At 38.5% G+C, this 16,595-nt stretch overlaps 1 protein-coding gene across 6 annotated transcripts in view; it reads left to right on the top strand.

Annotated features, from left to right (window-relative positions):
* The window catches only part of pard3bb (par-3 family cell polarity regulator beta b), a 332,607-nt gene that overhangs the window by 259,636 nt on the left and 56,376 nt on the right, over positions 1-16,595 (top strand). For 5 of the 6 annotated variants that reach the window (XR_009272746.1, XM_058786234.1, XM_058786237.1 and 2 more), the window contains exon 21: positions 8,601-8,721. Coding sequence is in view for 5 of the 6 variants with exons in the window: in XM_058786234.1 (XP_058642217.1) it covers positions 8,601-8,721 (121 nt within the window). In the remaining variant the exon portion in view is untranslated. The remainder of the gene's footprint in view (positions 1-8,600; positions 8,722-16,595) is intronic. The other variant, XM_058786238.1, reaches the window with a different exon arrangement.

The raw sequence follows: 16,595 nt of genomic DNA on the forward strand, positions 1-16,595 counted from the left end.
CACTCATGTGTATTTGAGTGAGAGGTGTGTGCCTGTGTCTTTGATTAGAGCAGGACCCTTATTAAACATTGATGGTGTTATTCATTTGGAGAGTGAGGAGGGTGCTCAGTCAAAATGGCAGCAGTAATTAAGGCGTTCTGGATATGATGGCTGCATGATGGAGTGTTGAAAGCATAACTACGGAGCCCAAACGCTGCAGGGGAAATGGCTTGCTTGGGAACCACAGGCCGAGAATAAATGCACGCGTTTGGTGCTTTATGGTGTGTGCGGGTTTGAGGTTCATGCAGTTGCCAAATACCTTTAGAGCAAAGCTGATTTATTCTGTTGTGTGTTCTCAGATCCTTATATTTTGAATGTTTTCGCTTGAAGCTGATTCCAGTGTTGATGTCATACATGTGGTTAATGCAATAAACTTTATATTTAGATGAAATAACAGAGATGAAGTCACTGCACTCTACTTAGGGTGCAAAAATCCTTAAATATTAATCATTATGGTATTATTAATTGTTTATTAATAATTTATAATTGTTTTACTTTTAATTGGTGAGAGTGTGTTCACTGAGAATCCCAAATATATCTGTATTAGGTCATGTAGCTGGTCACCATGTGTTTAATCACATTTTCCCTCCATTTATTCATTTTTAAATGATACTAGAGTGATTCCTGTTTTTTAAGTATAAATATTCCATGTCTTTAAACATGAGGTTTAATATGCGGTTACTGCATATTTAATAATTACAGAGGAATTCATATTTTTAGTTACATGACACCACAGTATTTTTTTTAATAAATATTTTTATGCAATATTGTAGCAGCATGCGGTAAAGCCACTGGTCTCCAGTACATTTCATAGCGATGCTGTAACTCTCCTGTGGTCTTCATATCCAAAGGCATGATTAAACACAGATTTAAGTTTCTGATATCTAATAATGGATTCGCTCACTTTATTATTGGATTACTCTTTCTCAGAAACACACGGAAGGCCATGTCTAGTTGTGTTTGTTGTCCCGACCCTACTAATCTTGTGACATGAATTAATGCACTGATCTAGACCTGCAGTTTTGCACGTCGTCCCACAAAGACTCGCACGCTCAACCGCACGGCCCATTTCAGACACCATTACTGTGAAGTACAACTGCCGCAGCAGGTTTTTATGCATAATACCATCGCTCTCCATTGTAGTCAATTTCAATTTAGCTGTAAAAGGTCATAATATTTTATGTATTAGTATTTTATGGCCCTATTCACTGTTCCAATCGATACAAGATTTGGATCAAGACTTGCATGTGATTTCATCTCCTGTTCTCTCTTTCTTTCTCTCTCTCTCTTTTTTTTTGTGTGTTATGTGCCTCATAAATTGTGTAAAGTAGCCGTGAGGGAGTATGGTGGAGAGAAGATGGATGCTGTCACACTTTCCCGCTCTATTCTCTCAGCTCTCCAATCACTGAGATTGAGAAGTGAAAAATGGTAAGGTTGTAACTGGGGCATAACTCTGCGTCTGCCCCCCCGGATGAGCTGCTGTCTGTCTGACCTGCTGCTGTCCACCCCGATCTGTGCAGCACTGCAATTCTTGCCCTGGTGCCTCAGAGCGTTTCTCCCGTGTGGGGGGCCATTTCTGTGGTTTGCTGGTGTGTGTGTGTGTGTGTGTGTGTGTCTGGCTATTTTTAATGGCTGATACTGAAGTGAATATAAAACGGCATTCGTAACTCATTGAACTTCTGTAATGTGTTGTTTTTCCCGATAATGTGATGCCCCCCTCCCACCATGGCCTTAGTTACATCGTAAGAAAATAAAATAAAAAAGAATTAATTCATGGCACAATAAGATCAATAATATTTATTAATTCCATGTTGTCTTTAGGGTGTGTAACTGGTAGACCATGGCGCTAACTCCAAGGTCAGGGGTTTGATTCCCAGGAAAAACACATACTGTTAAAATGAACTGTATCCACTGTCCGGTACATCACATTGGATATTACAGACAAAATGTAGAGTCATTGTTAGTTTCAATATTATAGCTCTTTATTTTAGCATTGAAATTTGGTATTGAGATACTATCATACTATTAGAGTTTTTATTAATAATTTGACATTTTTAGAATTTTTGAAATTTTATTTTTACATTTTTAATTGTTTAGTACATTAAGTTAAACGAAATAACTTGAGACCTTTATTTTGTTTCCGTTAACATTTTTATGGATTTGGTTTTAGTTTTAGTTAACTATAATAACCCTGTCCTTAGGGTTGCCAACCGTCCCATATTAGTCGGGACGTCCCGTAATTTGGGCCTAATCGATTTGTCCCGTACGTGACCTGCCTTGTCCCATTTTTTTGACTGCTTCACTGATAACCACTGACTGATAAAACAGCAGCAGTGCTGATCACGACACTTGAGAATGTTCACCGACACGACACCGGTCATCATCCAGTCACAGCCCCCCTCACGCAGTGTACGTTAAGTAAATCAGAAATCGTGAACATAACTGTTCGAGGAAGGCTGGGGAATCCTCAGCGGCTCGTCGCTCCCGCCTCACAGCAAGCGCCGCTCACACTAACGCCAATTTCCGTCCGTGTTTTGACTTCAGTAAATCAGTTTTGGTGAATACAAACAACGTGATTATTTTTCATGAGTCCAACATCCCGTCGCGCAAGAGATGTGATCAGTAAGGGAAGTCGTCTTTCACTATTGTATGTTGTTAAATAGAGGAAAAATTTTATATTTTAAGTAACTAGCATAATTCTTAACCTTGGACCTTATTCTTGAAACACAAAATGACCAATAAAAAGGTGTCAAGCACCAAAAGCAGCCCACATTAAATCTATAAGCTGTCTTTAATTGAAAAATACGCATTTTCATGCATTCTATATATATGTGTGTGTGTGCGTGCGCGTGTATACACGGTCACTCATTCGCAATGGCGATTGTCCCGTATTGTCATTTTCTGAAGTTGGCAACCCTACCTGTCATCAAAGATCAAAAAATCATTAAGTCTGTGAAGTGTGGAAAATGTTTTTATTATTATTAAAGTGTTGCAGATATGCATTTATTGTGCATTTTGATGCAGAATTTGATGCAGTTTTTGAATTCTGAGACATATAAAGCTGTTCTGTACTATTTTAGATATGCACATATGCTTTGCTGTCATTCATGCACATTGACAAAACTAAAATTTTGTGCATAATTCAGTTTTCTTGAAACTTTTCATATTTAATCAATTGACAACCATACATTTAACAAAGTTTTATGTTTTTTGTATCTGTAAATGCAGATTGTTAGATATGTTATGTGGTTTCAATTAGTTGGACCGAGACCAGAAACAACCTGAGCTGGAAAAGCAGAAATGTGTGTTTGTGTGCGTCTGAATGCGTGCTTCCCAGTAGCACCTCCGGGACTGCAGCAGCAGCGGCAACATTAGGCCTGCTTGAGTCACACAAATTTTTATTGTTCCTGAAAGTACAACAGATGAAAAAGGCTGTTTATGACAGCGCATGATGGAGAGAGAGGTCGGCCAGTTTTTTTTGTGTGGGGTCTGTGTTATTAATCCACAGTGGGACTTTTCTTGTTGTGTCCCTGAATGTGTGTGTTTTTCTGCATAGCCAGTTGGTTTGTTTTGAGACCTCACTGTCCGGGTTCAGCGTGCTCTGTATGGGAGCTGGAGTGTGCGTGTGGCCGCCGGGTCGCCGCGCTCTGGCCCGTTCCCACAGCATCATCCCTCTGGAATGCCTGGCACTCGCGCTGTCTGCCTAACGAGCTTTTTAAAAAGACATGTTAATTTGTTTTGTCTTAATCTAATCCCTCTACAGTACTGTCTCATTCATCCTCTGTTCTCCAAGTTTCTATCTCTAACACACCCTCTTTGCTCTCTCTCTCTCTCTCTCTCAGTTAATCTGATTGGTCAAGAACATAAAAAAAAGTAAATTGAATTTTGGTGTTCTGCGTCTAAAGGGAGAATGAGGGAATTTTGTAGAGTGGTCAGCCTACACTTGTTTTTGATGAAAGTACTACTTGTTCTGAAGTTGTAGAGTCTTAGTTTTATTGTGAAAACAAGTCTGTTTTCTTCAGGGAGAGATTTCACTCTATCTTTCACTAGGTCAAGTACTGTAAACACATCATTTACACCTCGACTTAACTAGGTGCAGCACTTTTTGACCTTTTTTTCCTCTGTCAAAGTGAATGTGAAATTTTTTTTTATTTTTTTTTATTTTAGTTTTAGTCATTTTAGTTCTTCAACTTATTTATTTCAGGGGTAACACTTTACAGTAAGGTTTAATTTTAATATTAGTTAAAGTGATCACCCAAAATTAAAGAGCTTTAAGAGTTCACCCAAAAAAAAAAAACAAGTAATAATTTACTCACCCTCATATTCCCACAGTTCCTTCCATAGTTTTTTAAATGTATTTATTTATTTTTATTTTTATTTTTTTCCCCCGCATGCTACGGATGTCAATGGCTACCAGCAACTGTTTGGTTACCAACATACTTCGAAATATCCTTTTTTCTGTTCAAGAAACTCATTCAGGTTTGGAACAACTTGAGGATGAGTAAATTATGACAGAATCAAGATCAATACTTGTATCTGTTAACACTGGTTAATGCACTTAGAACTAACATGAACATATGCATTTTTAACAAAAGGTTAATAAATGCTGTAAACATGTATTGCTCATTGTTAGTTAACGTTAGTTAATGCATTAACTAATTTAAAAAAAATAGGTGTTATTGTAAAATGTTACCTAGGTTAAATGGCAAGGAAACTTTTCTAATTTTAAAGGGGTCGTATGATGTGATTTCAAGTTTTCCTTTGTCTTTGGAGTGTTACAAGCTGTACGTTTATATATAAGATCCATAAAGTTGTAAAAACTAAAGTCGCAAACCCAGAAAGATATTCTTTATACAAGTTGAGCTTCGTCCATGCCTTCCTAAAAGGCCTTATTTAAACATGCCCTCACATATCTACGCCACTGTGTCGAAAGTTTTGCATAACACCACCCAAATGTTTACGCAAAGAAAGAAGGCGTAACTTTTATTCTCACTGTAGTATTGTTGCCGCCGCCATGTCGTGGAGACAATGTGTGTTTCCTAATATGGTAAGGGAGGTAACATTTCTGTCACACGCTTGAGGTATTCAGCCAATCACAATGCACTGGATAGCTGGCCAATCAGAGCACACCGTGCTTTTCAGAATGATGAGCTTTGTAAAAATCGGCGCGTTTTAGAAAGGCGGGGCAGAGAGGAGCAACAATAATGTATGGTATGTGGAAAATAATGTTTTTTGAACCTTAAAGGGATACTCCACCCCAAAATGAAAATGTTGTCATTAATCACTTACCCCCATGTCGTTCCAAACCCGTAAAAGCTTTGTTCGTCCTCGGAACACAATTTAAGATATTTCAGATGAAAACCGGGAGGCTTGTGACTGTCCCATTGACTGCCAAGTAAATTACACTGTCAAGGCACAGAAAAGTGACACAGAGAGAAAGAGAGGAGACGAATTGTTGAATAAATGTCGTTATTTTTATTTTCTTTGCGTACAAAAAGTATTCTCGTCACTTTATAAAATTCAGATTGAACCACTGATGGCAGATGGACTACTTGGGCAATGTTTCTTATACTTTTCTGTGCCTTGACAGAGTAATTTACTTGGCAGTCAATGGGACAGTCACAAGCCTCCCGGTTTTCATCCAAAATATTTTAAATTGTGTTCCAAGGATGAACAAAGCTTTTGCGGGTTTGAAACGACATGGGGGTAAATGATTAATGACAAAATTTTCATTTTGGGGTGGAGTATCCCTTTAAACCACATAATCACATTGTGTTACACCAAGTACACAAGTTAAAGGGATAGTTCACCCAAAAATGAAAATTTGATGTTTAACTGCTTACCCCCAGGGCATCTAAGATGTAGGTGACTTTGTTTCTTTAGTAGAACACAAACAAAGATTTTTAACTCAAACCTTTGCAGTCTGTCAGTCCTATAATGCCAGTCAAAGGGCACACAATCTTTGAGAGAAAAAAAAACATGCACACACAAATCCAAATTAAACCTTGCAGCTTGTAACGATACATTGATGTCCTAAGACACGAAACGATCGGTTTGTGCAAGAAACTGCATTTATATAATTTTTTTACCTCTGATACAGGCAATGTCCAGCTCTCCTGAGCTCATCCACAACATCCGGCGCGTGACACGTCAACGGCTCTGGAACATAGATATACATATACATAGATATATACGTAGATCCTTACGTATCGCAGCCCATAGAAACAGTCGCTAATGAGGCATCTATGTATATATATATATATATATATATATATATATTTAGTTTTAGTTAACAATAACAACACTGGGGCCAATGATATAAGGCGGTGGGCGGGGCTACTCACAGACAGCAAAAATAAAAACTAGACTGTCAGCAAAATGTCTTGTTGCCTGTCAATTTCAACTTTTTAGGACATAACAACTTGGGTCATCAGGGTAGAGATGTAATTTATTGCTGTTTTATTATGGCGTGCCTATAGTTAAGACAGTGTTTGCTTTTCTATGCTAGTTCAACAATGTGCTTCCTCTATTTTACAGTGCCATTGTAATTGTTGGCTTCATCCCAATTAGGTTATCAAAACAATGTCTTTATTGAGCATACAGTCTTTTAACTTATCGTGTTGCCCTTTTTTCCTCACATTGTTATCTTCCTTTTATTTTCAGTTGCACATTCATAGTACATAGACAGCTGGCTTTGTTCCCCAGGGGTTGATGCCCTGAAAAATGACTGTCTGATGTGTGAAGTTTACGATAGGATCCTCACCCACAGTGTCTGATCGCTGCATTTACCCCTCGCTGAGATGGTGGACATGGCTGTTCGGCTCTGTGTGTTGACAATGGGAAGCAACAGTTGTGGGAAGGTTGTGTTTGTGTTAGCCGAGCGCTGAGAGATTGATTTTGGTGTTTGTGTGTTAGAAGCTGTGAGATGACTGACAGGACTTTATCTCCTAAGTCACACTTCCACAGTTCTGTGCCACAACACAATATTTGAGCAGGAGAAAAATCACACATTCCCCTCTTGAACGTTTGATAAGCGCGTCATTTTGCTGTGTCTGGAAAAGCAGAGATGTTTATTGAGCTTTGGACAAGTAGAATGGTATTAAAGGGATAGATAGTTCACCCAAAAATTAACATTGAGGAAAAAGATGCAGATACCCCTGGTGCAGTAAAAAAAAAGACAAAATACAAGGTAAATCTTAATATTATAGAATTTAAAGTCAAAATTCTAACGTTTACTCATCCTCATCTCTTTTTCAACTGTTATGACTTATTTTCTTCTGTGGAACGCAAATGGAGATGTCCAAGTTGCTCATTTGCAATAAAATGAATGTGAATGGTTACCACAATTATCACATTACATATTAAGTAAATAACAGCTTACATTCCGATCCTTTCCTCTCACAATGCTATCATAGGGCTTCAAAAAAAACTCAAAGTATAGAGCACCTCTTTTAAGAAACTCTTATTGTGCTTTTTGGAGAGAGCATTCACTTTACATTTTATCTCCATTCACTTTCATGGTGGTGAAAAGAGCAGCTTGAACATTATAGCTAAATATCTCATTTTATGTTATACGGAAGAAGATAAGTCAAACAGGCCTGAAATTGCATGAGGTTGTGTAAATGTTAGAATTTTTCATTTAAATTATAAAGTATTGGTGAGGTTTAACTCCTATTTTGTCTTTTTTGTCTCTTTTTCTTAAATAACGATATCATTTTGAATCTTTTCTGTATGTGTGTGATTATGTGATTCTGGCTAGATTTGAAGTGGCCTGCAACAAAGGGCTGTTGATTATCTGTGACAGTATTGAGTCTTTCTGTCTGCTTTAGCTCAGTTGTCATCACCTTGTTCGTTTCTGATAAGTGCAGATGATAGAGCTGTAGCCTGGGATACCAGACTGAAGTCTGCCTCCTCCTTAAGTGGCTACAATCCGGACATATCAACAGCCTGATATACTGGGCTTCTGGATTTTTATCCATCACATGATGTATAGGTCAGATCGATAGTGACTCTTTGTTCTGGTTGGGTGTGAGTGGGCTGGGGTTGGGAGATTGTGTGTTATCTTGCGCATACGACTGTAAGTCTATAAATGTGTATGTTGGGAAATAGTATTGGTGTGTAGGAGACTGTAAGGGGGTGGCGGGGCCTAGTCTTTGAAGATCTGGGTTGTAAGCAAAAGATTGCAGGTTCAAATGTCACAAGGGATAGATAGAGATTCACTAATTGGAACTAAACACAAGGATCTTTTGACATGTTTTTTTTTTTTTAAGTTGAGCTATTTTATTACACTCTTTAAAAAATACTCATATCTGTTTATCTGAAACTAAGTAGACCAACCCCCACCCATGTTATTTATCTGTCTAGTGGTAGTAGACGACTAGATGATATAATTATTGTGATTGATTATTGTTAATTTAATTAAATTTGCATTTGGAATCTTTTAGTTCATTTTGAACCTACAACCTTTTGGTTACCAGCCCAGATCTTTAGCCACGATGCCTCAGCAACACATTTCTTCATTAATTTAATATTTGAGCTAAGTGGATTATGTGTTTTTGCAGCAGTATGGACCGTATCCAGCAGCTGAGGAGGGAGTATCTTCAGGCTCGTAGAGAGGGAGCAGCTCCAGCCTATGAGGAACTGGAGGCCCGACGGAGAGGACCAGAGTACGACACGCACAGAGTAAGACATCAAACCCACACACCACGCAATAAAACACTCTCACCATCATGTAGGTTCCAAAATTAGCGATTACCAAGCATCAGTGCAAGTCAGTTTTGACTTTAAATTAAATCAACAGTGGCTGGTAATTGGTTTAAGTTGAGTTTGGAGTCTGTAAGATTTTTTGTTTTTGAAAGAAGTGTCTTATAATCACCAAGGCTGATCAAAAAATACTGTAAATAACAGTAGCATTGTGAAAAAATGTAAAATTTGAAATAACTGTTATATTTTATGACATTTTAAAATGTAATTTATTCCTGTGATGCAAAGCTGAATTTTCAGCAGTCTTCAGTGTCACATGATCCTTCAGAAATCATTCTGATATGCTGATTTGCTGCTCAAGAAACATTTCTTATCATCCATGTTGAACAGTTGTAGTGCGTATACAGTGGGTAAAATAAGTATTGAATGTCAACATTTTTCTCAGTAAATGTATTTCTAAAGATGCTGTTGACATGAAATTTTCACCAGATGTTGGTAACAACCCAAGTAATCCATACATAAAAATAAAACAAAACATATAAGTTCAGAAATTAAGTTATGTGTAATAAGATGGAATGACACAGGGGAAAAGTATTGCACTACTGAAATGTATTTAATACTTCGTACAAAAGCCTTTGTTGGTAATGACAGCTTCAGTGACGCCTCCTGTATGGAGAAGCTAGTCGCATGCATTGCTCAGGTGTGATTTTGGCCCATTCTTCCACACAGTCTTCAAATCTTGAAGGTTCTGTGGGCCTCTTCTATGAACTCTGATATTTAGTTCTTATTTTCTATTGGATTCAAGTAAGGTGATTGGCTGGGCTATTCTAGCATCTTTATTTTCTTTCTCTGAAACCAATTGAGAGTTTCCTTGGCTGTGTTTGGGATCATTGTCACCCTTGTTTCACCCTTTATCATCCTGGTACTGTAGGTGTTGGGACTGAAGCAGCTAATATTAATTTCCACCGACAAGGCGCAGGATTTCTTTCTAATTACTGATAGATTTCTGCTGGTGTCTTGGCTTTCCGTGCCTTTTTGAACCTTCCTTTCTTCATGTGTTCAATACTTTTTCCCTGTGTCATTCCATTTTATTACACATAACGTAATTTCTGAACGTATTTGTTTTGTTTTATTTGTATGTATGGATTACTTGGGTTGTTACCGACATCTGTTGAAAATTTCATGTCAACAGCACCTTTATAAATATATTTTCTGAGAAAAATGGTGACGCGTTCAATACTTATTTTACTTATGTAGTTTCATGGCTAGTAAGAGATATGTATAACTGCTACATTTTCTCAATTCAGCAGCCATTGGCCGGTGTGGCGGAAAGTTAATTTTGGACCCTGCGTTCACATAATTTTTACCTTTCCCTTAATCAGAGTGGATAATTACCTCAGTATCGCTCTATAGTGCCTCAGTTCAGCAATACAGACTTTAACATTCTTAATCAGGAGTCATAGAAACTTCCAACAAATACATCGGCGCCTTTCTTTATCAGGATTGGGACAAACCAGCATAATTTGTTTTCTCTCAGAACACACAGTAATTCCCTTTGTGTGAGATCAATAGTTATACCTCTCAAATTCAAATGAGCTAACGTCTGTTTTTGTAAGAGCTGCGGTGAACAATGAAGCATCGCAGGCTGTGGGATTAGAGAGGCAGATCGAATTAAACTAACTCCAAACAGCAATCACCCAATCTAACGAGCCTGCTCATTAAGGTCGACACTGCATTTATTCGTTTGCTCGTCTGTGCTTATTTATCTATTTATTCAGTGCTAATTATTCAGCTACTGAAGGAAACAAAACACTCGCTGCGTCAAAGCAAAACAAAGTTATCAGCCGCCGTTTTTGCACAAGAGGAAACGTGTGAGCAGTTTTCGCGCGGTGAAATGGTTTGGAACTACCTACAGGCCTGATGATTGCGTTGTGGAAATGATGACGATTGCCTGAAGGCAACATGAGAGAATTCACCATATCCTGTAACTTTGCGCACACACACAATCTTGGAGAGACATTCACAGAAGTTTCCACACCCTTTTCTGTGACTGTGATGTAGTCTACACCACGGATATAAATAATACTCCTCATGACAGACACGTTATGACTGCCTATTGTTACAGCTGCCTCTCGTCTGCTTTCAGATTTAGCCCTTTTATGGACATATCTGTACATATCTCACTCGATCAACCCGCAGAGATGTTCCTGGTAAACACAGAGAAAATGGAAAAAGAGATTTGGATTGGGATTTGTTTTGTTGGGCTGTTCCAGAACCAGAACCGTTCAGCTATTGCCACACAAGCAAATCGGTTTACACACAATCCTGCTTTCCAGTAAATGTTTTAGCTTTTCTCTGCCAGAGGAGCCTACCACTGATGTCATTCCATTTCTTTTTTCTTTTGTATTTATGCGAAGCTTCGCAGTGTTTACTGGTTCATCACTGCTCTGTGTAAGTGTGTTACAGGACTACAGTAGGGTTGATATAGAGTGTGTATAGACATTGATTGATGACTGCTCGACCACTGCGTGAATTTCTGTGCTGACTCAGTGACTGCAGTGCTCAGGCATGACTGTGGTATAGTCTCAGTGACCGTAAGTTCACTTCTGAGGACTTCTGACGTCCAGATGAAATTAAGGCTTGGCATTTGTCACTATTTGTCAAAAAATGGGTCTGTTCAAAAACCCAGTGAGCTGCCTCGCTGTCTACTGAAGAGTTTGATGTTAGCATGTTGATAATACTCTGGTAAGCATAACAATAAATAGAACATTCAAAAATAGTTCATTTTAATTAGACTAACTGTTTGCTTTTCATTGTTTAATTAAATATAAGTATTTCTTAAATCTTATTTTGGCCACCATCTCATTTTTTTTATTTTTTTTACTCCACTGAGCTTGGCCATTCTGGGATTGCTTTCTTCACAAAGGACACACTTATTTACCTTTATTTAATGAAAAAAATTAAACTGAACAGTAAGGAGAATGATTACAAATAATTACAAATTTAATATAATAGATTAAATTGTAAAGTAATTTTTAAAAAGATGAAATAATGCGCTGATGTTTAATGGTGCGTTCACAACAGACGCAAATGAAGCATTAAGCGTGAGTGATTTACATGTTAAGTCAATGCAAAGATGCGAATAGACATCCTGTGGCGTGTTTTGCGCGAATGAGGCAGCGCGAATGACGCAATCCGCGCGAATTAAGCGTTTCGGGCGAATCGCACGAGTTGAAAAATCTGAACTTTGGCGAAAATACGCGCCGCGTTAACCAATCAGGAGCTTGCTCTAGTAGTGACGTTAGTAGTGACGTGATTACAACCTAGCGAGGGAGACAGAAATCCGAAACAACAATGGAGGACAAAATCATCGTCGCTGTATGTGGATACCCGGAGCTGTACGATACATTTTCGTACTTTTATAGGAACAGGAATAAAAAGGATCTTGCTTGGTGTGTTACTTTGTGTACAACATAGTAAATCATAATTTATAGCATATTTGTTACATAAAAATATTATTTCTATGTTAAGACTTGAATAGACTACTTATGGCAAACATTTGTACATTCATTGTAATTATATCCTATTGCAAATACACTCACAATAGTATTGTAAAAAAATAGTTATTTGTGATTGGACCAGTGTAGTGTAATGAGACTGGAGCCGCCTGGCAGAAGCCCCTCCTTGACGCGAATTCGCGTCTGTTGTGAAGTGAATTTCACGCGCGAATGAAGCGAGTAAACTCAAAATGTTCAAGCGTCCAACTGCGCGTGATTTATTCGCGCAAGTCGCGTCTGGTGTGAACGCACAGTAAGAGTTTCGGATTAGTACGATTTTTTCATTAATACTTTTGTAGAGTTACAAAAGATTTTTATTTCAAATAAATGCTGCTCTTTTGAATCCTGAACAGCAAAAAAAGGATCATGGTTTCCATAAAAATAATAAGCAGCACAACCATTTTCAACATATATAATAATAAGAAATGTTTCTTGACCACCAAATCATAATATTATAATGATTTCTGAAGCGTAAAGATTGCAGTAATGGCTACTGAAAATTCAGCTTTGCGTCTCAGGAATAAATTACATTTAAAGTGTGTTAAAATAGAAAACAGTTATTTCATATTGTAAGTAGGGTTGCAAAGAGGCGGAAATTTTCTAGGTAAATTTCGGAAACATTCCAGAAATTTTGGAAAATTTCCAGGCTTTTTTGGAAACTTTCATAAACCTTCAGAAATTTTTGGAAACTTTCCAAAAATGTACCAGAAATTGTCCGCCCCCTTGCAGCCCTAATCCTATAGTATTTTACTATATTACTGTTTTTGCAGTATTTTTGATCAAATAAATGCAGCCTTGAGCATAAGAAACTTCTTTCAAAACATTCAAAAACCTAACCAACCACAAACCTTTGAATTTCTTGTGTAGATAAAATAAATAATACAGAGTGTAAATTATATGAAAGGCTAGCTGAGATGAAATAACGAGAAAGATGTAAATATGATGCTGCCTTAGAATCTAGCCAGACAAATGTATCTTAGTAGGCGGTATAATTATGCTGCCTCTTCATGTTGGGAGTGTGACTTTAATGCCTTAAATGAAGCCCTAAAATACTGCTTACGTAGGCAGCTCACTAGGATTTGGAACAGAACAAATGCGTGTCCTCCAGAAGGTACCTGTACCCACGATCCTGTGCCATCTTGGAATCATTCCTGTACCTCAGCTGCTAGCAACGCCAAGGTCATGGGTTTGATTCCCAGGGAACAATATATACCTTGAATGCACTGCAAGTCGTCACTTTGGATGAAAGAGCCTCGCAAATGCATAAATGCATAATAAATGCAGAAGCGTATTATACATTTATATGGAAGTCTGAAGATGGCAAACAGGAAGTTCAAAAGCTTAAAGGCAAATACTGTTGCTGTCTTGCGGGTTCTGTGCTGGTTCATTCCTCAGATGTTGAGATAAGATGCACGCCACACCGTCTATGTAGCACGCAATTATGTTATGTGTTGCCTGCAGTGTCTAATGTCTCCATAAACTATTTTTACCAAGTGAAAAATTCAAGCAAATGGGCTTCAGGATTAAAAAGGAAGGCTGTTCGTGCTTTCAAAGGCCTCTCTTTATGGAATCAGTCGTGAGAAGGCAACCGATGAGCCGTGGAGAGGCGTCTAAATAGCATCCAAAAATATATATGGTAGTCTTGTGACTGTTTATAGGGCCTGTAAGGCAGTTAAAGTTGGTATGATAATGCTCCAACTGCCGCCTAACTGCTACGGTCCTAATGAGGGATAGGAGTCAACACTGGCGGTATTTACTAGCACTGTCCTCTCTCACTCGCTCTCGTTTCCCCTGAGAGGAATGATGCAGTCCATGAGAAACTAACCACACAAATCTGTCAGTGTCTCTCTCTTGCACTGAGGACCAGCCGCTGTTTCCTTTCCAATCCAGATCAGTCTCCAGCACACATCAACAGCTGCATCTCCTGTTCACACAATGAGAAAATATCCCAAAATACAGAGTTTTCCCGTAACTCCTTTTTATTTTTTCAAGTCACACTTTCATTAAACCCATCACCAGTAGTGAAATATTTTTCCTTGAAATACTAGCGGAGAATATTTGCTTAATATGCTCCAGTCGGGTGCTGGATTTCACTGGGTTTCTTCAGTTGTGGTTTGAGCGAGATGCGGTCCGTCCCTTGTGTGTTTTCCCATTTTTCTCAGCAGGTTTTTGACCTCAGATCTTACTGCTTTGCGTATCTTGGTAGCAGCTCTTACAAAGTCAAGGTTGATTTGGGCATAAGAGGAGACAGGATGTGATGTGATCCTTTGATGCTGGCTCTGAATCCCAGTTCGAATGTAAAAGCAGGTATCGAAATTAGCAACATGGTGTCATGAGACCCAGCTGAGGGCTTTAACAATGAGCAGCTTAAGCGTTTAGGTTCCTGTCTGTTGGAATGACTGCTCTGCCACGGCCCCCAGCCAACCATTGTCATCTTTTCCTCTCTGGGAGCCATACAAACCACAGAGCTGAAGCAGAGAGAGAGACGTTAGACTTGGGGAAACCCTAAGAAGTCAGCAAACCCTTCCATTGCATCCACCCTGCTGCCCAAACTCGGTAACGTCAGGGAGTTAGAAGCCAGACGTGCAGATTTTGAAGGGCTGTCAGGAGTATCTGGTGTACTTTACCCTTTAAATGTCCAGACGCATAGGGTTTTAGAACAAACCTCATAAGTGCCTTTGCCAGGTGGAAATTGATGCTGATTCAACATGGTGGCTGTGTAACTTTCGTCTGATTGTAGAAGTCAGACCGAGTGTAGACTGGGAGGAGGGCCGCGAGGGCTAAGGGTGCCATTTGGGAATTAGTGTGGAGTGAAGTCATGACCAACAAATGACAAATGGGACATTGTGTGGTCTTGTGGACTTCACAGACGCCAGGACCCGAGATCCAATTTGAAGAATTAGTTCCTTTTAAACATTTTCATTATCTATCTATCTATATCTATCCGTCTGTCTCTCTGTCTGGCTCTGTGTCTGTCTGTTTCCCTGTATATCTGTCTTTTTGTCTGTTTATCAGTCTGTCTGTCTGTATATCTGTGTATCTATGGTTCATGTACGTTGCGTTCATTCATTTTTTAAAAATGTAATATTGGTAACAGAAACATGAGAAAACTGCACCTGATGACGGCACCATTTGCTCTTTGCTTGGCCAATCAGCAGAAAAGAGGAGTTTCATTACCGCCCACACGTGGAAATCGAATATTCAAGATGTTTACCCATTTCTACCCCTGAACGTAAAAATCTGTCTGTCTGAAAGCCTAAACACATTCAGACTTGAAGATTTTTAAATTTTTAATGTTACTCAAAAAACAAAAAAACATTTGAAGTTTGTCTGGCTATTCTAGGTAATGAATTCAGCTTGTGAATTCATTGCCCTCAGACCACCCACCCACAAACAAACACAGTTTGATCGGATCAAATTTCAACATTGCCAAACCAAAGAGTTTCTAACTCCAAAAATTATGATTCTGGAAAACTTTCCAGTAAAGCAATCTGAGAAAGGCCCGTGGCTGTCATCCGTTCTGTGTTTATGAGTGGTCAGTGCCGCTCAGATTTTCTTGAGGTGGAAATCTGTATCTTTGTTCTGCTTAAACAATGGATAGACGAAACAGCTACTGTCTACTATGTAACATCTGGGGCTGGTTATTCAATGAGGAACCAGAGAGCTTATTGCATAAGTTTTTCAGTATGGTTACAGGCAATAGTCTGGGGCCAATAAAATAGTTTTCTCTGTTTGTTTTTTGATGAAAAAATGAAAGAACATACAGTGGTATGCCAAAGTTTGGGCACCCCTGTAAATTTTCATGATTTTCCTTTATAAATCATTGGTTGTCTGGATAAGAAATTTCAGTTAAATATATCATATAGGAGACAAACACAGTGATATTTGAGAAGTGAAATAAAGTTTATATGATTTATGGAAAGTGCAAGAATTATTTAAACAAAATTAGACATGTGCATAAATTTAGGCACCACAAAAGAAAAATTAACTCAATATTTTGTGCATCCTCCTTTTGCAGAACTAACAGCCTCCAAATGCTTTCTATAGCTTCCAATTAGAGTCTGGATTCTGGCAGAAGGTATTTTGGACCATTCTTCTTTACAAAACATCTCCAGTTCAGTCAGGTTTGATGGTTTCCGAGTATGGACAGCCCGCTTTAAATCACACCACAAATTTTCAATAATATTCAGGTCTGGGGACTGAGATGGCCATTCCAGAACGTTGTACTTGTTCCTCTGCATGAATGCCTTAGTAGATTTTGAGCAGTGTTTAGGGTCGTTGTCTTGTTGAAAGATC

The sequence above is a fragment of the Onychostoma macrolepis genome, chromosome 09 (assembly GCF_012432095.1).
Source record: "Onychostoma macrolepis isolate SWU-2019 chromosome 09, ASM1243209v1, whole genome shotgun sequence".
Classification (NCBI taxonomy): Eukaryota; Metazoa; Chordata; class Actinopteri; order Cypriniformes; family Cyprinidae; genus Onychostoma; species Onychostoma macrolepis.